Source organism: Microcaecilia unicolor, chromosome 3 (assembly GCF_901765095.1).
Source record: "Microcaecilia unicolor chromosome 3, aMicUni1.1, whole genome shotgun sequence".
Classification (NCBI taxonomy): domain Eukaryota; kingdom Metazoa; phylum Chordata; class Amphibia; order Gymnophiona; family Siphonopidae; genus Microcaecilia; species Microcaecilia unicolor.
This window is the reverse complement of record NC_044033.1, coordinates 77,746,529-77,768,258: the sequence shown is the minus strand read 5'-3', so window position 1 is coordinate 77,768,258 and position 21,730 is coordinate 77,746,529. Positions and strand designations below refer to the sequence as shown.

At 45.7% G+C, this 21,730-nt stretch overlaps 1 protein-coding gene across 6 annotated transcripts in view; it reads left to right on the top strand.

Moving 5' to 3' along the window:
- The window catches only part of RCOR3 (REST corepressor 3), a 224,130-nt gene that overhangs the window by 117,094 nt on the left and 85,306 nt on the right, over window positions 1-21,730 (top strand). For 5 of the 6 annotated variants that reach the window (XM_030196084.1, XM_030196083.1, XM_030196082.1 and 2 more), the window contains exon 10: window positions 10,056-10,113. The exons of the other annotated variant lie outside the window; for it this stretch is intronic. In XM_030196084.1, coding sequence (XP_030051944.1) covers window positions 10,056-10,113 — 58 coding nt within the window. The remainder of the gene's footprint in view (window positions 1-10,055; window positions 10,114-21,730) is intronic. 6 annotated transcript variants of the gene reach the window in all.

Sequence of the window (21,730 nt, the reverse complement as noted above, 5' to 3'; positions counted from 1 at the left end):
TTAAATTTGTACCCCGTGCTTTCCCACATAATGCAGGCTCAATGCGGCTTACATAGTAATTTGAAATACAAAGTTAATAGAATTTTAATAAAACAGTAGAAAGCAATGTAAAGTTGGGCTTAGTATATATATATGTGTGTGTGTGTGTGTGTATATATAGATATAGATATATAGATGTTAGAATTAGAAAAGGGTGACCAAATGCTTAAGGGGCTGGAACAATTCTTGTATGAGGAAAGGCTGGGGAGGTTAGGGCTCTTCAGTTTGGAGAAGACAGCTGATGGGAGATATGATAGAGCTCTATAAAATCCTGAGTGGAGTAGGCAAACATGAATTGTCTACTTTTCCCAGAAAGTACAAAGATTAGAGGACATACTTTGAATTTACTAAGCATGTTTAAAATGTCGGAGAAAATATTGTTTCACTCGACACATAGCAAGCTCTGGAACTCATTACTGGAAGATGTGATAAAAGCAGTTAGAATAGTGGGGTTTAAAAACAATTGAGACTGATTTCTGGAAGGGGCCTAAGTAACATGGAATTATTGCTACCTTTTGGGATGCTGCCAGGTACTTGTGACCTGGATTGGCCACGGTTGGAAACAGAATAGTGGGCTAGATAGACTTTGGTCTGATCCAGTATGGCAATTATATTCTTAAGTTCTAATGTTGACTTGGGGTAGTCTTAGGTGAGGTGCCTACTTTAAGCCTGTTTTTAAAAGCAACATGAGTGCCTATCCAGCTTATAATCGAAAGAGAAAAACGCCTATATTGCGACCCAAATCGGGAGATGGGTGTCTTTCTCCCGTGGGCGCCCAAATCGGTATAATCGAAAGCCGATTTTGGGCGTTTCCAACTGCAATCTGTCGTGGAAACGGGTAAAGTTGACGGGGGTGTGTTGGAGGCATGGTGAAGGCGGAACTGGGGCGTGGTTATCGGCTGAGGAGAGATGGGCGTCTTTAGTTGATAATCGAAAAAAGGTGTTTTTACCGCGATTTTGGGTCACTTTTTTTGGACCCTTTTTTTCACAAACAGGTCTCCAAAAAGTGCCCCAACTGACCAGATGACCACTGGAGGGAATCGGGAATGACCTCCCCGGACTCCCCCAGTGGTCACTAACCCCCTCCCACCAAAACAAACCACTTTACAAACTTTTTTTCCAGCCTCTATGCCAGCCTCAAATGCCGTACCCACCTCCATGACAGCAGAATGTGTTCTATCCTCTGACAGCCTTTCCCTGGTTCTGATGTGGCTCTTGGGTGAGTGTGACACCTTTTCTGTTATGCGCACTGCAGAGTCACATCAGCAATGCATTGTGGTGGGTGTAGGGTATTGGGCTCCGTGATTCCACTAGCTTGTGGCAAATGCTCACGATGTTGGTAGTTGGTAGGCTGTACTCCCATGGTGCTTTTCCCCCTGCATTCTGGGTCAGTGTGCCCTGTTTTGTTTCCGGTAGTCCATGAGGTAGTGGCCATTTTTGTAAGCCAGTTTTAGATCCCTTTCACGTGTTAGCCACGTTACAGAACTTAGTTCTTACCTTGAATGTGGCTGAAAGAGGGCATTGTACACCATTCTGCCAGCTCTGACCTACTGCTCGTCTCAGTACCAGGGAGATTTGTTGCCAGTGGGGCACAACCTCTGATCTGCAGTTAACTGTGAGTAAGCGTGCTTATTCCAATAAAGGACGTTTTCGGAGAGATTAGTCTTCAGGTGTCAACTGGTGTGCCAATGTTATATAGCAGCAACAAGTCCTAGAGGCCTGCGTGTATGCAGGTCCCTGGAGCACTTTTAGTGGGTACCGCAGTGCACTTCAGCCAGGCGGACCCAGGCCCATCCCCCCCCCCCCCCCCCACCTGTAACACTTGTGCTGGTAAATGGGAGGTCTGCAAAACCCACTGTACCCACATGTAGGTGCCCCCTTCACCCCTAAGAGCTATGGTAGTATTGTACATTTGTGGGTAGTGGGTTTTGGGGGAGGGGGGTTGGGGTTTGGGGGCTCAGCACCCGTGGTAAGGGAGCTATGCATGTGGGAGCGTTGTCTGAAGTCCACCGCACTGACCTCTAGGGTCCCCAGTTGGTGTCCTGGCATGTCAGGGGGGCGAGTGTACTACGAATCGTGGCCCCTCCCACGACCAAATGGCTCGGATTAGGACGTTTTTGAGCTGGGCGTTTTTAGTTTCCATTATCGCTAAAAAAAACAAACGCCCAGCTCGAAAACGTCCATTTTTTCAAAAATATACGGTCTGTCCCGCCTCTTCACGTACCCGTTTTCAGACATAGACGCCCATGGAGATAGGCGTTCGCATTTGATTATGCCCCTCTATGTGATTTAAATAAAATAGGCTTCTGGATCCAACCCCAGTAATGCACAAATGTTGAAGCATAAGATTTACACCTGCTCCGAAGAAGGTATATGTTTGTGCTTGTACTTCTAAGCATATAATGTATTTTATAAAGTATGCACACACATTGTCCTTCCTTCCTAAAACAGAGAACGCCTATCTGTGGGTACCTGAGCTTTGGGCACCACCATTTGGGCGCTCAAATGATAGCATCAAAAAGTTCTCTTATTCCCATGCACTGACCGGTACTCGTCTGGAGCAGGCCCCATGCTTGCTCACTGTTGCAGCTGGTTGTTCTTAGGCAGAAAAGGAATGTGGACTGCTCCAGGCGGTGCCAGTAAGGAAAAATGGTTCTTCAAAAAGCCTATTCTGTCCTCCCTAATAGGCACTCTCTGGGGCAGCCCAGGTTTCCTGCCTGAGAACCAAAATGGCAGCGTCCAAAAGTCCTGCTTCACTATCTGTAGATTTGTTTTGCATGTTTTTAACAAAAAAAAAAGCTTTATGTATGGAAGAGGCTTTATAAAATTACTTTCTGAAGGAGGTGCATCTGTTTTGAAAAATGCCAATAGGACTAAGGTCTACTACTCAAATTTCCCCCAGCAGAGTGACCAGACCCTTGAACCTCTCAGAAAGAAAGCTTTAGAATGATGTACTCATCCTCTACATACTATATATCAGATGTTCATGATAAAATGTTTATATTCCATTATAGATAAGGCTACAACACTGAACAGCATTTTTTTTTCTGTTCCTTTGAAAGGACAACATTACCACAGGAACCCTTACCGCCTACAGAATAGGTGTTTGTAAGTTCTTCTGCGGTAATTCTTTTTAATGGCTGTGCACTAGTGGCAAAATTAGCGTATGGCTATTAATGGAAAAGAGAGAAAATGGGCCGTTTTTTTTTTTTTTTTTTTTTTTTTTGCAGTAAAAAAATGGCCTTGGCACAAAGGGAAAACCCATATAAGGACATGCTACAGACACTTTTTACTGCAGCTTAGTAAAAGGGCCCTTATATTTATTAACACAGCTACTACACTATATCCTATAGTAACAAATAAAATAATTTTTTTCTACCTTTGTTGTCTGGCCATTTATTTTTTTCTAATTGTGTTGTTCCCACTTTCTGGTTTCTGCTTTCCTCGTCTTCTCCTTAATTCTCTTGCCAGGACTTCCTCTCCTCCTTTTTCTTTTAGCTTTCTTTATTTTTCTGCCAGATTTAATTATTTCTTACTATGTATTCTTTAATTTCTCTCTTTTTACTGTCTACAGGTTGTCATCTCATTTCCTCACAGATTTTATTTTTTGTTGTTAAGAAAGCAGTGTCCAGACACAGAAATTTTCTATTGTCAGCAGCTCCTGACTTAGGTGGGGGTTGAGCACTCTTAAATCCAACAATTCCTCACAGAGAAAACTGCCTTTTCCTGCCCTTCCCATTTGCAGCATATTTGAGTGAATACACCTTTTATAGTCTGGTGTTTCTCAATTACGGTTTTGATTTTAGTTTTGCATAGTGACTAAGTTGGTGAAGCGCTGATCCTGTTGTGCTGCGCGGAGAGCAGCATCAGGGCACTGTGCAGCGTGTTGTTTTAGCAGGTGCAGCAGTGCAACCCTCAAGATTCCCAGATGGAAAGTGGCACATAGGATTCTCCAGGACACATTTCAGATATCTCTCAGATGTGCCGGTGGCAATTTTAAATTCTTGCAGTTCTCTTCCTTCCACTCAGAATCACTGTTCTTCAGCTCAGGGTAATGTCTCTCTCTGTTTTGGCTTCAAGGGCTCAGACTGTTTCTTCTGCTCCTCAGGCCTCGGGGGGGGGGGGGGGTTGTCAGATCCCTTTCTGTTCTGAGTTTATTGCTGATGGATCAGACCTATCTGCTTAAGAGAGCTAATGCTGTCTCAGACCCTCTTCAAGAGAATGTGTCTTCTCACATTGACCCTTCTAAGAGGAGGTGTTTGGAGTCTTTGACTGATCACCCTTCTCCTCTCCTTCTCATGTTCCTTCAGAAGGTGGCATTTCTTCAACTTCAGTGCACTCTGTTCCTCCAGAACATCTGATCGAAAGTAGGAAGATGATCCTACTGCAGTTAGGATATTTTATTGGGAGTTCCTTTCTAACGTTATTACTAAAGCAGCAGTGCTCCATATTTCTTCTTCTGCTGCTCAGCCTTCATCCTCTGCTAATCTCATGATGGCTAGCAGCACAAAGCGTCTGAAGTCCTTTCCTAATCATGAGGCCATGCAGTTACTGAATATGCACAGTGGGCTATAACAGATGCCAGCCTAAGGGTGGCCAGAGCTATATCTCGCTTGTATGTCTCTGGAGGAGTTGGAGAAACTAAAGTTGCCTAAGGTAGATGCCTTAGTGGTGGTGATCACCAAAAAGATTACCCTTTCTGTAGAGGGTAGCATAGTGCTCAGGGATGTTCAATAGGAAGCTGGAGTCAGCTTTGAAAAGTACATTGTTTTTCAGGATTCAGTGTGCAGCTTTATATGCTGCTCGTTCTTGCTGGTCTTAGATGCAGAATGCGGCGGACTCTCTCTTTGATTCAGAGGCAGAGCCGTTCTGGTTTGGTATATTTGGCAGACTCCTTATATGATCATCTCAGGGCAGTGGCAAAGCAGATGGCCTTAGCTGTGACTGCCAGATGGTTGCTGTGGCTCCAGCATTGGGCAGCGGCTTACTAGACGTCCCTTTGGGGGGACAGCTTCAGAAGCTGTTTTGGGAAGGATTGGGGAAATTGGTCAAGGACTTAGACCCAGTGTCTATATGAGAACAAGCTTTAAGGGCTCCTTCAGATCCTCCCATAATCTTGTCCTCGTCTGAAGGACACTAGAGGAGGTATAGGCTGGGGAAAGCTTTTTCTTATCAACGACCTCCGTTATCAGCAGAAGCAGTCCTTTCACTCAGACAAGAGATCTTCAACCCAATGTTCCCTATCCTCCTCAGCTTCTTGCCCCTCACAATGACAGGGTTCTAGTCCACACTTCGCAGAAAGTAATAAGTAGTCTCCTTATAAATTTTTACAAGGAGTGTCAAGGTTACGTCAGACTAGTGGGTCTTGCCCATTATCAGAGTTAACTACAGATTAGAGTTCTGTTCTCCCATCACAGTTTTTTTCCCCCCTTGGAATCCCCATGCAAAGCCTTGTGAAAGCAAAGGATGGTGCTTTCCATCTGCAAACCTTGCAGTCTTTTGGGGCAGTTCTTCCAATTCCCTCACACAAACAAGACAAGGTCTCTAATCTATATATTTTGTGGTGCCCAAGAAAGAGCCATCTCTCCGTTTTCAGTCTTCATTGCCTCAAATTTTGGCCTATTTTGCAGGAAAGTTTTAAAAAAGGATATGGCATATAGCTCTTTTAGAGTTCAAGAGGTGGCCTTTTCTTGTATTAGGGGACATGTTTTGCACTCTTTTCTGGCTTCTCATCCAGATGTGGTTCAGTTCCTTAAAGGGGTCAACCATGTCAGTCCTCCCCTAAGTGCACCTTGTTCTGACTGGAGTCTCAATTTGGTCCTTAAGGCCCTTCAGAAGTCCACTTTTGAGCCTCTTAGGAAAGCTACCTTGACGCGTCTTACCCTGAAGTCGTTTTTTGTGGTTGCTGTTTTGTCTGCTAGACGAATTTCTGAGCTTCGGGCATTATCCTACAGAGATCCATTCATCTGCTTCTCTGTGGTGGGGATTACTATTTGGACAGTTCTGTCTTTCTGCTGCAAGTCCTCTCTTCCATCTCAAATCAACCGTTGCTCCTGCTATCTTTTCGGAGAGAGTACTAAGGAAGGAATTTTCATTCACTTCATTTTCCCGATGTCTGAAGAGGCCACCAGTGAATTTCACTGATCAGATCATCTTTTTTTTTTGTTCTCTTTGCGGGTCCCAACAAGGGGAGTCCGGCCTCTAAAGCAACTATTGTCTGTTGGATCAAGAAATCTATTTCTTCAACATGTGTCCTATCGGGCGAACAGTCGACTGTCTAAGAGTTCATTCTGCTGAGCACAGTTGACTTCATGGGTGAAATATTTGGTCCTCATTGCGCACCTTTTCCAAACATTATCACTTAAACATTGTGGCTAGGTCAGAAGCTTATTTTGGAGCATCAGTGCTCTCTGCCTGGTGGGAGGACTGCTTTGCTACATCCCGTAAGTTTCTGGATTCATCTGTTCTGATGCTAAGGAAGGAAAAATTAAATCTTACCTGATAATTTTCTTTCTTTTAGTCATAGCAGTTGAATCCAGCAGCCTACCCTCAGTAAGTGACTGGTTTCCTAGGTTGGTTTCTCTGTTTTGAATTGTTCCATGTTAGATTTGTCTATTCTTTCTGGTTCTGTTTTTGGGGGGGGGGGGGGGGGAGAAGTTCTCTGTATTTGCTGTTCCTTCGGCTTTGTTATGAAAAATAGTGAATCACCAGGAGCCTTACCTGTCCTATATGGCTGTTCATTTCTGCACTGTATCTCCACCTGCTGGTAGATGGTCATAACCCACAAATTTCTGGCTTCATCTGCTATGACTAAAGGAAAGAAAATTACCAGATGGCATGATTTTTCCATATAATTGTCTCAAAGCAAACATGTTTGAACATGCGCTTGATGTGAAACAGAAAATTAAAAGGGAAGTTTAAAGTTGGATATAGTATTGGTGATTTATAATGAGAACAATTTTTTTTTTTTTTTACTTGAGATACAACCGTCAGAAGTTACAAAAGCTTGGCATTCAAAACGATGTTATGGCAGTGTACTGAAATGCCTCATTTTAAGCAAAATGACAGTTTTTTTTTAATTTCAGGCAATGATATCTGTATATTTCCAGATTTTGTGTGACTTGTTCCTCAGGCAGGCATACGCCAAAGCTTGGTCAAGTTGCACTTTGAATTTTTTGCATTGTTGAGGGTACTAAATCTACCTTCTGTGGGGCTTTTCTTCACGGTGTGGGATTGATTTTATTACATTTATATCCCACATTTTCCTTCACAATTTTGAGTTCAATGTGGCTAACAAGCTACGAGGAGACATTACAAAATATTAAATAAAGCTGTAATCCCACATGTCAATAAGAGAATCATTAATACAGATATAATGGAAGGGGGAAGGGAAAAAACTAGGTATCAGCATCAAGTAACAGAAAATTTTTTAAAAAGGAAAGATTTCAAAAACTTGCAAAAAGCAAAGCAATCCTTCTGGGATCTAATGTATTTTGGCAAGAAATTCCACCATTTAGTATCTTGGTAAGAAAATGTAGTAGAATAAATTAATTGTTCTTACAGGTAGGAAAATGAAGACCAGCTAATCTCTCGCACCAAAGGTTGCATTGCTATTAGGCAAAGTAACAAGGGGCAACATATAATCAGGGGCGTAGCTAGGTGGGGGCATGGGCCCCCTCCACCTTCGCCCCCCCCCCCAACCCCTGCCAGCCTTAGTCTTCTTCAGCGCCGGTCTCCAGCACATTTGCTCACTTAGCAGATCTATGCTTGGAGTCCTGATGTCCAACACGTCCTGCACGTTCCTTTAAATGGGAACATGGAGGACATCAGGACTCCCAGCACAGATCGGCAAAGTGAGCGAACACAACGGAGGCTGGTGCTGAAAAAGACTGAGGCTGGTGGGGGTTGGGGACCCCCACCAGCAAAGGTACCTTGTGGCGGGGAGGGTAACCGGCTGGGGGAGGCGGGTTAAAATGTGCCTCCCCCACCCCTGCACCTTGGGCTCTGGACCCGCCTCCCGATGAGATCTGGCTACGCCCCTGGGCAGTACCAAATAAAATCTGAAATATGAGAGCACAGAGCTTAAAAACAACCCTGGCCTTGATAGGAGGCCAATGTAATTGAATCAGAAGTGGAGTAGCCCGTCCAAAGCGTAGCACATACAGGACAAACCTGGCTGCAGTATTCTGGGCAGTTTGAAGCTTCTTTAAAAACACATTCTTTGCTACCAGTGTAAATAGAATTACAGTAATCAAATTGGGTCAAGACTAGAGACTGGACAAGAAACCTCAAAATATCTATTGAAACAAAGGGCCTAATTCGTTTTAGCTCCCAGAGTACCTTAAAAGATTTAGCGACTACGGAGGACACCTAAGATTCAAAGGTTAAGTGCCGATCAACAACAACCCCCAATATTTTGAGTGGTTTCCAAGGGATAAGTAATGCAGTGAATGCTAAAATTGCTGCAAGGATCATGGTCAAACGAATTGGGTAATACCAAATATTTTGTCTTATCCTGATTTAATTTTAGACTAAATTCAGAGGCCCAGGAATCCATTAAGTCGAAGCCCGATCTGTGGTGGTCAACTCTTATTTATTTTTTTAAAACCCGCTTCAGATTCTGCAGCCATTTCTGATCCACTTCCACCACAAGGATATCAATGTGAATCCATCATGAGACGATTTTCTTCTGTCAACTTGCTTCCATCAACTGCATGGTCAGAGCCATGACTTCACTGATGGCCCATCTGATGAACTTCTTCTAAGATACTTAAGGTGGTGATATGGTGTTTTTCCACACATTCATATCACGTTGTTTGAACACCATGCTTGATGCTGTAGTAAGGTCTTCCATTTATAAAAAAAAAAAAAAAAAAGTACTGCCCATTAGTGGCTTATTGGTTCTTTCCTTTTTCCCAAAGAACAATACATAGCCAGGTATTCCACTTTCGTTGCTGTGCTTTATCCTCTGAGAAGATAGGTGTGTTTAGAGGACAACAAGATAAGCCATCCCCCTTCCGTGTAGAAGTTACTTTTTAGGGTTTTAAGTTGAGGTGGCAGAACAGGAATTGCACACATGCCTAACAAAGCTTTTGAAGATGTACTGAGCTTTCAAAAAAACTTTCCATTGTTGGCCCTATCAGATGACCCCACATATATATGACTGTTTTCTTGCTTGAGTGTGGGGGCTGGGGGTACATCTGGAGCAGGATAAAAAGAGTGTGGGGGCGGGGGGTACATCTGGTGCAGGATAAACAACTTTTGCTATTTTAGACTATAAAATCCCAGCACACTATGATGTAATTTTTCATAAGAACCAAGTTTCGCCCATTGTCTTATTTCTGCTAACAAGTTACTAAGAAACTCCTCACAACGTTAGTTAGAATATACAGTTAAGAGCATTTGGAGCTTCTAAAGCAGCAGTACTAACTGGATTGCTGAAAATTTCTACTTACCTTGATTCTCTTACTTTTTTTTCATTCAGTCTGTTCTAGGTTTCCTATCTTGTTTGACTTTAACATTTCTGTTTTTCACAGCCTTTAGAGTAAAATAAGTCCTGCACCTCTTTTAAGTTCTGCTTTCCTGAGTACACCCTTTGGTATATTGCTATGCTATTCTATGGTATATTGTATTTTATATATCTGCAGCCAGTTCATATCAGGTTGACACACATTTATAAATTTGGCAGTGGCAAGGTAGGTAAGTTTAAAAAAAAAAATTATATTAAAATCTCAGAAATGCTAGATTACAACAGAATCATTATGATCCACTCCTACCAGCAGAAGTGTATAAAAATACTCTGATTTACTAGTACTGCTGCTTTAAAACGGTACTTGATGTGCTCTTTCCTGTTTCTTTCAAATGAAAACAGGATTGTCTTCTATGGAAATATAGTCAAGTTTAGGTTTAAAAAATCATGACTGACAACTTCTAGGATCAAAGATTTTAATTAAGATGTTAATTTAGTGTTCTCTGTTGGTTCATAGATCCTTAATAGTACTTTCTTAACTTTGTAGTCAAATCAGAAAATTAATGCTCGCTGGACCACAGAAGAGCAGCTTCTTGCTGTGCAAGGTATGTGTAAGAGAGGCTGTAACTTTTTTGTTTTTATTAAATAAATTTGAAACTATTCAAGGACTGTCACAAACTCTTCTTAAGGAGCTGTTCCACTTTTCACAGAAAGTTTTAATTTGCTTTGTATGGATAAATCCTATCTTAATTTTTAATAATTTTAGACATTGGTAATAGAGAAGGTAGTTGGAGAATAAGACTACCTTCATGGGCAGTATGGGTTTCTTAAATTTGCTTTGCTCGTGCAGTAAGTTGCATACTAATTTACTGATTCCTGACATAGAATAATTACCTTGGATGAATTCCTTCAAAAAGTGGTAAATAGAAATAAAACAAAACATAGAAAAGAAAATATAACTTTTTTATTGGGCTAAATACATTTTTTGATTCTTTCAAAAGTAACCTTCCTTCAGATCAGAAATAAGAAAATGTCAAATATCAGAATATATGTGAAACAAAAAAGCATTCCAGTGACAGTCTTGCAAGAAAAGGGTGGGGCGGGTTAGGTGAGAAACAAGGAGAGATGAGTGGCTGATAAAAGGGTGACAGAGCAGTAAAATGTTGTGATTTATAATGGCCTAGAAACCCAGCTCTTTAAGTCCTCAAAATATTTCATTATTTTGACTTCAAAGGTCTTACATTCTTGGATTGTCTTAAAATTTCCTTTTAGTATTCTCACCATAAAATAAATGGTGCAGTGTTCTGGTTTTGTAAAGCACATAGACATCTATATGAAGCATGGCAATGCCAATTAGGATGTCTCCTCTGTGGGACAGCACATTACAAAACTAGAACACTGCATCAATTATTTTATGATGAGAATACTGAAAGGAAACTTTAAGACAATCCAAGAATGTAAGACCTTTGAAGTCAAAATGATGAAATATTTTGAGACCCACCAGACAGAACTTAAAGTTCTGGGTTTTCTAGTCTATTATAAACCATAAAATTCTACTTCTCTGTAATCCTCTTATCAACCATCCATCTCTCCCTGTCTCTTACCCACCCATTTCCTGTGAGACCATCATGCTTTTTTGTTTCACTTGTGTGTTTCATATTTGTCCACATTTGCTTATTTCTGATCTAAAGAAGGAGGGTTACCTTAGAAAGCTAATCAAAATATGCGTTGATATACCTTTTTTATTGGACTGACTTATTTTATTTTCTATGGTTTTATTTCTATTTATTACCTTTAAAAGTGGACTAACGTGGCTACCACCACTTATTCAAAAGAGAGTAAATCCAAATAAATACAATTAAGCAAGTATTATATCTGTTTGTAAAATATCCACAGCGTAACTAGGAGCCATTAAAATTGATTAAATCATGGCACATATAGCTAGAAAAAGTATCACAAAACTATCAAACTCAGAAAGCAAATCCATGCATACCTGTCCCTTAATATTAACAAATGTGAACAAATCTGAATGCTCTGTAGTAACATCACTTATATTAACAGATCTGATTGCTTTTAGCTGTTTGTTGGAGTGACTAGTGACAGTCGCTGTATAAAAGTGATTCCCAACCTTTCTTGCATTGTGCCACACCTGATAGACGTTTCCAATGTGTAAGACACCGAACACTACAATTCACAGCTGACCAAAAAAAAAAAAAAAATCCTAAATTTTCTTGTTAAAAATGATGCAAGAGAAACATAAAATATTCTTCTCCGAGGACAAGCAGGCTGCTTGTTCTCACTGATGGGTGACGTCCACGGCAGCCCCTCCAATCGGAATCTTCACTAGCAAAAGCCTTTGCTAGCCCTTGCGCGCCGATGCGCACCGCGCATGCGCGGCCGTCTTCCCGCCCGAACCGGCTCGTGTTCGTCAGTCTTCTTTTGTCCGCGCTCGGTACGGTCGTGTTACGCCGTTCGTGCCCCGGAAAGTTGACCTCGCGCGTCGTTTTCGACTCGTTTCTTCAGAGAAAGTTTGAGAAAGTGTTTCGGGAAGACCCTTTTTGGTTTTTTCCCTTCCCGTATTTCGAGCTTTTTGCCCCGGTAAGTTTTCTTTCGTCGTCGGGGTAGGCCTTAGTTAGGCCTCTGTTGAAATTTTCTTCTCCCTATTTTTGTGGTGCCAATTTTCGCTATTTCGAGTTTTGATCTCGCCGGCTTGATTTTTCCGCCCATGACATCGAAGCCTTCCAGCGGCTTCAAGAAGTGCACCCAGTGCGCCCGGGTAATCTCGCTCACTGACAGGCACGCGTCGTGTCTTCAGTGTCTGGGGGCTGGGCACCGCCCTCAGGCCTGTAGTCTGTGTTCCCTTTTACAAAGGCGGACTCAGGTAGCGAGGTTAGCCCAGTGGAACATTTTGTTCTCGGGCTCTTCGTCTGCATCGGCACCGGGGGTATCGAGTGCATCGACGTCTTCAGCGTCCAGACCTTCATCCTCGGCCGCCAGTGCATCGAGTGTATCGAGGCATCGACCCTCTGCATCGGCGCTGAGACATCGGACGACTGTATCGACGTCGGTGGTACCGGGACCTCGTCTGCTGATGTCGTCGGACGGTGGTGCTTCGTCTGGAGTGCAGGTGAGGGCTGTCCATTCCCCTGCTGGTGGCGGTGAGCCTTCAGGTGGGTCTCCCCCTACCCTGAGGGCTCCTGCGGTACAGCCCCCCCGAGACCGACCCTCTTCGGTCTCGGCCCCGAGGAAGAGACGGTTGGATTCTACGTCCTCCTCGTCAGTGCCGGGAAGCGCCGGTGACGTGCTTCGCTCCAAAAAATCGAGGAAGCATCGACACCGGTCCCCTTCCCATGTCGGCACCGAGAGCTCTGGGTCGCCGAGGGAGTCGGCACCCAGCAGGCATCGGCACCGAGAGGACCGCTCACCCTCTGTCCAAGAGGTGTCGATGCGCTCCACTCTGGAACAGCCTCCACGCCCGGAACAGACTCTGACATCGACGCCTGCATTGACCTCCATGCCTTTTTCTGCAGCCGCTCTGAACGAGAGCCTCCGGGCCGTTCTCCCAGAGATCCTGGGAGAGCTGTTGCGCCCTACCCCTCCGGTACCGGGGGTGCTTGCGCCACCGGTACCGTCGAGCGTGGCGCCGGCAGGTCCATCGCCCGGGGTGAGGTCTCTGGCGTCGGTGCCGCGTGCGGTACCGACTGCGGTCGCCTCCCAGGAAGGCTCCCCGACTACGTCGGCGGAGGGAGCTTCGCCGGTGCGGGCGAGGGAGTCTACCTCTCGACGCTCCCACCGTGGCCGTGGTTCCACGGAGTCGAGCCGGGCACGGTTGCAGACGCAGGTTCGTGAACTTGTGTCTGACACCGAAGGTGAGGCCTCGTGGGAAGAAGAGGGAGACATCAGATATTTCTCTGACGAGGAGTCTGAGGGTCTTCCTTCTGATCCCACTCCCTCTCCTGAAAGACAGCTTTCTCCTCCCGAGAGTCTGTCTTTCGCTTCCTTTGTCCGGGAGATGTCTACGGCCATCCCCTTCCCGGTGGTTGTGGAGGACGAGCCCAGGGCTGAAATGTTTGAGCTCCTGGACTATCCTTCTCCACCTAAGGAAGCGTCCACAGTACCCATGCATCATGTCCTAAAAAAGACATTGCTGGCGAACTGGACCAAGCCATTAACTAACCCCCACATTCCCAAGAAGATTGAGTCCCAGTACCGGATCCATGGGGACCCAGAGCTGATGCGCACTCAGTTGCCTCACGACTCTGGAGTTGTGGATTTGGCCCTAAAGAAGGCCAAGAGTTCTAGGGAGCATGCTTCGGCGCCCCCGGGCAAGGACTCTAGAACCTTGGACTCCTTTGGGAGGAAGGCCTACCATTCTTCTATGCTCGTGGCCAAAATTCAGTCCTACCAGCTCTACACGAGCATACATATGCGGAACAATGTGCGGCAGTTGGCGGGCTTGGTGGATGCGCTCCCCCCTGAGCAAGCCAAGCCTTTTCAGGAGGTGGTCAGGCAGCTGAAGGCGTGCAGAAAATTCCTGGCCAGAGGGGTGTATGACACCTTTGATGTTGTGTCCAGGGCCGCTGCTCAAGGTGTGGTGATGCGCAGACTCTCATGGCTGCGTGCCTCCGACCTGGAGAATAGAATCCAGCAGCGGATTGCGGACTCGCCTTGCCGTGCGGATAATATTTTTGGAGAGAAAGTCGAACAGGTGGTAGAGCAGCTCCACCAGCGGGACAACGCATTCGACAAGTTCTCCCGCCGGCAGCCTTCAGCCTCTACCTCTACAGGTAGAAGATTTTTTGGGGGAAGGAAGACTGTTCCCTACTCTTCTGGTAAGCGTAGGTACAATCCTCCTTCTCGACAGCCTGCGGCCCAGGCTAAGCCCCAGCGCGCTCGCTCTCGTCAGCAGCGTGCGCCTCAGCAAGGCCCCTCGGCTCCCCAGCAAAAGCAAGGGACGAGCTTTTGACTGGCTCCAGCAGAGCATAGCCGACATCCAAGTGTCAGTGCCGGGCGACCTGCCAGTGGGAGGGAGGTTGAAAGCTTTTCACCAAAGGTGGCCTCTCATAACCTCCGACCAGTGGGTTCTTCAAATAGTCCGGCAAGGATACACCCTCAATTTGGCCTCCAAACCTCCAAATTGTCCACCGGGAGCTCAGTCTTACAGCTTCCAGCACAAGCAGGTACTTGCAGAGGAACTCTCCGCCCTTCTCAGCGCCAATGCGGTCGAGCCCGTGCCATCCGGGCAGGAAGGGCTGGGATTCTATTCCAGGTACTTCCTTGTGGAAAAGAAAACAGGGGGGATGCGTCCCATCCTAGACCCAAGGGCCCTGAACAAATATCTGGTCAAAGAAAAGTTCAGGATGCTTTCCCTGGGCACCCTTTTTCCCATGATTCAGGAAAACGATTGGCTATGCTCTCTGGACTTGAAGGATGCCTACACACACATCCCGATACTGCCAGCTCACAGACAGTATCTGCGATTTCAGCTGGGCACACGTCACTTCCAGTACTGTGTGCTACCCTTTGGGCTCGCCTCTGCGCCCAGGGTGTTCACAAAGTGCTTGGCTGTAGTCGCAGCGGCACTTCGCAGGCTGGGGGTGCACGTGTTCCCATATCTCGACGATTGGCTGGTGAAGAACACATCCGAGGCAGGAGCCCTGCGGTCCATGCAGATGACTATTCGCCTCCTGGAGCTACTGGGGTTTGTGATAAATTATCCAAAGTCCCATCTTCTCCCACTGCAAAAACTCGAATTCATAGGAGCTCTGCTGGATTCTCGGACGGCTCGCGCCTATCTCCCAGAGGCGAGAGCCAACAACTTGTTGTCCCTCGTCTCGCGGGTGCGAGCGTCACAGCAGATCACAGCTCGGCAGATGTTGAGATTGCTAGGCCACATAGCCTCCACAGTTCATGTGACTCCCATGGCCCGCCTTCACATGAGATCTGCCCAATGGACCCTAGCTTCCCAGTGGTTTCAGGCTGCTGGGGATCTAGAAGACGTGATCCACCTGTCCACGAGTTTTCTCAAATCCCTGTATTGGTGGATGATTTGGTCCAATTTGACTCTGGGACGTCCTTTCCAAATTCCTCAGCCACAAAAAGTGCTGACCACGGATGTGTCTCTCCTGGGATGGGGAGCTCATGTCGATGGGCTTCACACCCAAGGAAGCTGGTCCCTCCAGGAACGCGATCTACAGATCAATCTTCTGGAGTTGCGAGCGATCTGGAACGCTCTGAAGGCTTTCAGAGATCGGCTCTCCCACCAAATTATCCAAATTCAGACAGACAACCAGGTTGCCATGTACTACGTCAACAAGCAGGGGGGCACCGGATCTCGCCCCCTGTGTCAGGAAGCCGTCAGCATGTGGCTCTGGGCTCGCCGTCACGGCATGGTGCTCCAAACCACATATCTGGCAGGCGTAAACAACAGTCTGGCCGACAGGTTGAGCAGGATTATGCAACCTCACGAGTGGTCGCTCAACTCCAGAGTGGTGCGCCAGATCTTCCAAGCGTGGGGCACCCCCTTGGTGGATCTCTTCGCATCTCGAGTGAACCACAAAGTCCCTCAGTTCTGTTCCAGGCTTCAGGCCCACGGCAGACTGGCATCGGATGCCTTCCTCCTGGATTGGGGGGAGGGCCTGCTGTATGCTTATCCTCCCATACCTCTGGTGGGGAAGACTTTGTTGAAACTCAAGCAAGACCGAGGCACCATGATTCTGATTGCTCCTTTTTGGCCGCGTCAGATCTGGTTCCCTCTTCTTCTGGAGTTGTCCTCCGAAGAACCGTGGAGATTGGAGTGTTTTCCGACCCTCATCACGCAGGACGAAGGGGCGCTTCTGCATCCCAACCTCCGGTCCCTGGCTCTCACGGCCTGGATGTTGAGAGCGTAGACTTTGCCTCTTTGGGTCTGTCAGAGGGTGTCTCCCGCATCTTGCTTGCTTCCAGGAAAGATTCCACTAAGAGGAGTTACTTCTTTTTATGGAGGAGGTTTGCCGTCTGGTGTGACAGCAAGGCCCTAGATCCTCGCTCTTGTCCTACACAGACCCTGCTTGAATACCTTCTGCACTTGTCTGAGTCTGGTCTCAAGACCAACTCTGTAAGGGTTCACCTTAGTGCGATCAGTGCATACCATTACCGTGTGGAAGGTAAGCCGATCTCAGGACAGCCTTTAGTTGTTCGCTTCATGAGAGGTTTGCTTTTGTCAAAGCCCCCTGTCAAACCTCCTACAGTGTCATGGGATCTCAATGTCGTTCTCACCCAGCTGATGAAACCTCCTTTTGAGCCACTGAATTCCTGCCATCTGAAGTACTTGACCTGGAAGGTCATTTTCTTGGTGGCAGTTACTTCAGCTCGTAGAGTCAGTGAGCTTCAGGCCCTGGTAGCCCAGGCCCCTTACACCAAATTTCATCATAACAGAGTAGTCCTCCGCACTCACCCTAAGTTCTTGCCAAAGGTTGTGTGGGAGTTCCATCTGAACCAGTCAATTGTCTTGCCAACATTCTTTCCCCGTCCTCATCCTGCCCTGCTGAACGTCAGCTGCACACATTGGACTGCAAGAGAGCATTGGCCTTCTATCTGGAGCGGACACAGCCCTACAGACAGTCCGCCCAATTGTTTGTTTCTTTTGATCCCAACAGGAGGGGAGTGGCTGTGGGAAAACGCACCATATCCAATTGGCTAGCAGATTGCATTTCCTTCACTTACGCCCAGGCTGGGCTGGCTCTTGAGGGTCATGTCACGGCTCATAATGTTAGAGCCATGGCATCGTTGGTAGCCCACTTGAAGTCAGCCACTATTGAAGAGATTTGCAAAGCTGCGACGTGGTCATCCGTCCACACATTCATATCTCATTACTGCCTGCAGCACGATACCCGACGCGACAGTCGGTTCGGGCAGTCAGTTCTTCAGAATCTGTTCGGGGTTTAGAATCCAACTCCACCCCCCTAGGCCCATGTTTGTTCTGTTCCAGGCTGCACTCTCAGTTAGTTGGTAAATTTTTTAGGTCAATCTCAGTTATGTCCTCGCCGTTGCGAGGCCCAATTGACCATGGTTGTTGTTTTGAGTGAGCCTGGGGGCTAGGGATACCCCATCAGTGAGAACAAGCAGCCTGCTTGTCCTCGGAGAAAGCGAATGCTACATACCTGTAGAAGGTATTCTCCGAGGACAGCAGGCTGATTGTTCTCACAAACCCGCCCGCCTCCCCTTTGGAGTTGTGTCTTCCCTTGTATTTGTCTTGCTACATATGGGACTGACGAACACGAGCCGGTTCGGGCGGGAAGACGGCCGCGCATGCGCAGTGCGCATCGGCGCGCGAGGGCTAGCAAAGGCTTTTGCTAGTGAAGATTCCGATTGGAGGGGCTGCCGTGGACGTCACCCATCAGTGAGAACAATCAGCCTGCTGTCCTCGGAGAATACCTTCTACAGGTATGTAGCATTCGCTTTAAGCAAAATTATATTACTTGTAATTAAGTTTATAAAACTAAGTGTAAACTTCTTTGAGAAAAAATACATTTTAGCTTTATCATTTACAAATCTGGGACTGATATGTTAATTTTTCAATATAAGATTGAATAGTAGACATTCACACTAAACTTACTGTTAACATCAAGAAACCTTTCTCCAATTTTAGAATCTATATAGAGCATAGAGCTTACAGCTTGTCATCTCAGAGCAACACAAAATCCTTCCACTGCTAAATACTGTGAAATAACATAAAACCTTCAAATATGCTATTTAAACTATTTAGAAAACAAAGCCTATAGAAAGCAAACCTGTAGTGTTACCATTTGGGTCTGATGGCAACAGTTATTAGAGGTAGCGGGAAGCCAGAAATGGGGACAATGGAGGTTTTAAGTACTTGACTCTCTGGTCCTTTGTTCTTCCCGGCTTACAGGCAGAGATGGTTATTAAGAAAGTATATGCTTGCCGTCGATGCCTAGTTTTTGGTAATACACCTCCCAGCTCTTGGTGACATACCATTGTGTCCCAACACAGTGGTTGAAAACCACTGCTGGAAGAGGATGCTTGCATTAACATTGTCAGCATAAGGAACTTGCCCCCTCCCCAAGCAGGCTTATTTAAAGCAGCAGTGCTACCAAAAATGTCTAATTCTTTCAGCCTGATTGATAATCTATAGAAAGTGGGGAAAGAATTTCTTTTCAGTAGCTGAAAAAAAGTAAAGTAAAATACCCTTTTAATTTTGAAGTACATGCAAAACAATAGTATCCTCTTACACCAGATTTAAAACTTTAGTTAAAAACCTTCCTTCCAAGAAACCTATAGCTCGTTGACTTGATTCTTTATCTTCTCTCCTCAGTCATAGCCTTCCCTTTCTGCTTTTTTAATTGTAAACCACATACAAGACATTTTCTAGCCATTTGCAGTATATAAAGACGATATATTAAATGCGTGACCCACACCCATAGCCATCAAAGCTCTGTAAATAAAATATATTACTAAGACATACAGTATACAATTTTGCTGGACATTAAAGGAGATCCTAGGAATGAGAGCAATAATTTTGGTGAAAGGGAGGTGTTTTTTGAGGAGAAGCGTTCTAAGTCCTCTTGCTTTATTAGTGGTGGTATCTTCAAAATTATAGCCCCATTGGGGTCAGGTAGCAGAATATTAAAATACTGCCTACCTAATGTATAGGTTATCAGGTCCGCCTTTCTCAGCTGGCTTCTCAGAGCCATGAACTTGAATCTTAGCTAAAAGTGATTTTAGTCCAAGAGATTGGGGCCACACAGGAAGACATCCATGGCTCACTGAAAGCCCATTTTGGGGGTTTTAAGGCAGTGGTGTTCGTTGCAAGGCCTGGGGGCCAGTGATAGCCCTCATATCCTGTTTGGCCCCCTGACTTTTTCCAGTATACAATATCCCCCCACATTTTCCTCAGACTTACTGCTGGCATACCTCCATAAACATTAGTCTGTTTAATATATGTGCTACACAGCTCTTGGAGAATGTGAGCTCTGTGTTGCCCATAATCCACTCTGTTCTCACAAAATAGAAAGTACCATAAAATTCAAACTTATGCAAGTTACATGATTCTAGAAGAAAACAGAATAGCTGCTTAAAAGGTGGCACCACAAACAAGCCTAAAGAGAAAGTAAAGAGGGAAATTAAAAGTGGGAAGGGAGGGAAGAGAGCCAGTTTGAAGGAGATGGGGTGGAGACAGGATGGTGAAGGTTAACAAGATGTCTGGTAAAGACCTTGGCTCTCTCAATAAACAGTTTTTGACATAACTTGGCCTCCACTTGAAAAACAGTGACAATTTCTGCTGTTGAGATTTTTTTTTAAGAAGTGTAAATCATCGCAAAGCTAATAGATATCATCATCTTCTGAAAGCTCATTAATGGAAGAGCTGTTGAAATGCAGTGGCGTAGCTAGGGTAGTTGACACCCGGGGCTGGTCATTTTTTTTAACACCCCCCTCCAAAATCCAGTACTAGGCATGCCGAGAATACAAAACACTCAGGACCTATAGAGAAATTCTACCATACCATAAGCAGTTATTTCTATGAGTCACACAAGGAAAAGGAAAGCATCTTGACACTACAGTGAGCACTAGAACATCAATTCACCTATTGTAAAACGAAACCAGACAGAATAGTACAGATCATTGTTCCTGCACAGTCAATGCCAACTGAAAGCCATGTCTCTTTCACAAACACAGATACACCCTAATCCACTATAGAATAAGTAATCATAAACTTTCTGTTTAGACAAAAAATTAAACTGAACCCCCAAGATGCCAGACTCTGCATACAATGCAACACCACAGAAACAGGAAATGTCCCCTAGTACTGTGCAAAATATAAAGACAGCAGATGTAAATTTGAAAAAACTAACAAATACCAATCTCCACATTACAAATTAACAAATAGAAATAAAACAAATATAGAAAATAAAATACCATTTTATTGGACTAATACATTTAGCTTTCACAGGCCAAAACATCCTTCCTCAGGTCAATACAGTATGGTGCTGTTACAGTATCCTATCCTGACCTGAGGAAGGGGGTTGTGTTCTCCGAAAGTTAGTCAAAATGTATTAAAATTAGTCCAGTAAAAAGATTACCTTATTTACATGTTCTATTATAAACATTTATTAACAAAGCTACAATTTATCCTAAAGCAAAAAAATAAATATATATTTTATTTACAGTTTGTTGTCTCTGGTTTCTGCTTTCCTTATCTTCTTTTCACTGTCTTCCTTCCATCCAGCATCTGTCTTCGTTCTCTCTCTGCCATCCAGTGTCTGTCCTCTCTGCTCTGCCCTCTCTCCCTGCCCCTTCCATCCACCATCTGCCCCTGTCTGCCCTCTCTTCCCCCTTCCATTCACTGTCTGCCCTTTCTGTCCCTTCCATGCACTGTCTGCCCTTTCAATCCACCATTTGCCCTGCCTCTCGCTCCCCCTTCTATCCAGGATCTGTCCCCTCTCTCTGCCCCTTTTTTTCAGCCCCCAGTTCCAGCCCCCTTATCCCACCTGCCCCCCTTTTCAACTTCCAGTTTCAGCCCCACTATCCCATCAGTCCCCAGTTTCAGCCCCAGCCCTTTTCTCTCACCAGTCCCGAGCTTCAGCCCCAGCCACTTGACCCTGTCTCCGTTTCAGACCCCTTCATCCACATGCCTTGCATTAGGGCCCCACTTTTCAGCCCCAGACCCATTCTCCCACCTGCCCCAGGCATGCCCCCTCCCCACCCCAGTCCCCTTCTCCCATCTGAGAACCCCATCCCCCCCTTCTCCCATCTGAGCCTCCGACCTGCCTACCAGCTCCGTCAACAGATGACAGCCCTCTTCTCCTGCCACCACCCTGCCTTTAAAAAAAAAAATCGGTGAAGGGGCGTTGCAGGCAGGGCCTCACATCTGCCCTGCTTGTAAAAGAAGCAAATCTCCTGTCGTCGGGCCTTTCCTCACTGTGTCCCGCCCTCCTCTGAGTAACTTCCTATTTCCACGAGGGCGAGAGACAGTGAGGGAAGGCCCGATGACGATGAGGAGATTTGCTTCTTTTACAAGCAGGGCAGATGCGAGGCGCTGCCTGCGACGCCACTTCACAGATTTGATTTTTTTTTTTTTTTTTTTAAAGGCAGGGTGGTGGCAGGAGAAGAGGGCTGTCGACAGAGCTGGTAGGCAGGTGAGGACTGCAGCACCAGCAGCCCTGTGGGTGGGAGCAGCGGGAGTGGAGCACCCCCCCATCTGCTGACACCCGGGGCGGACTG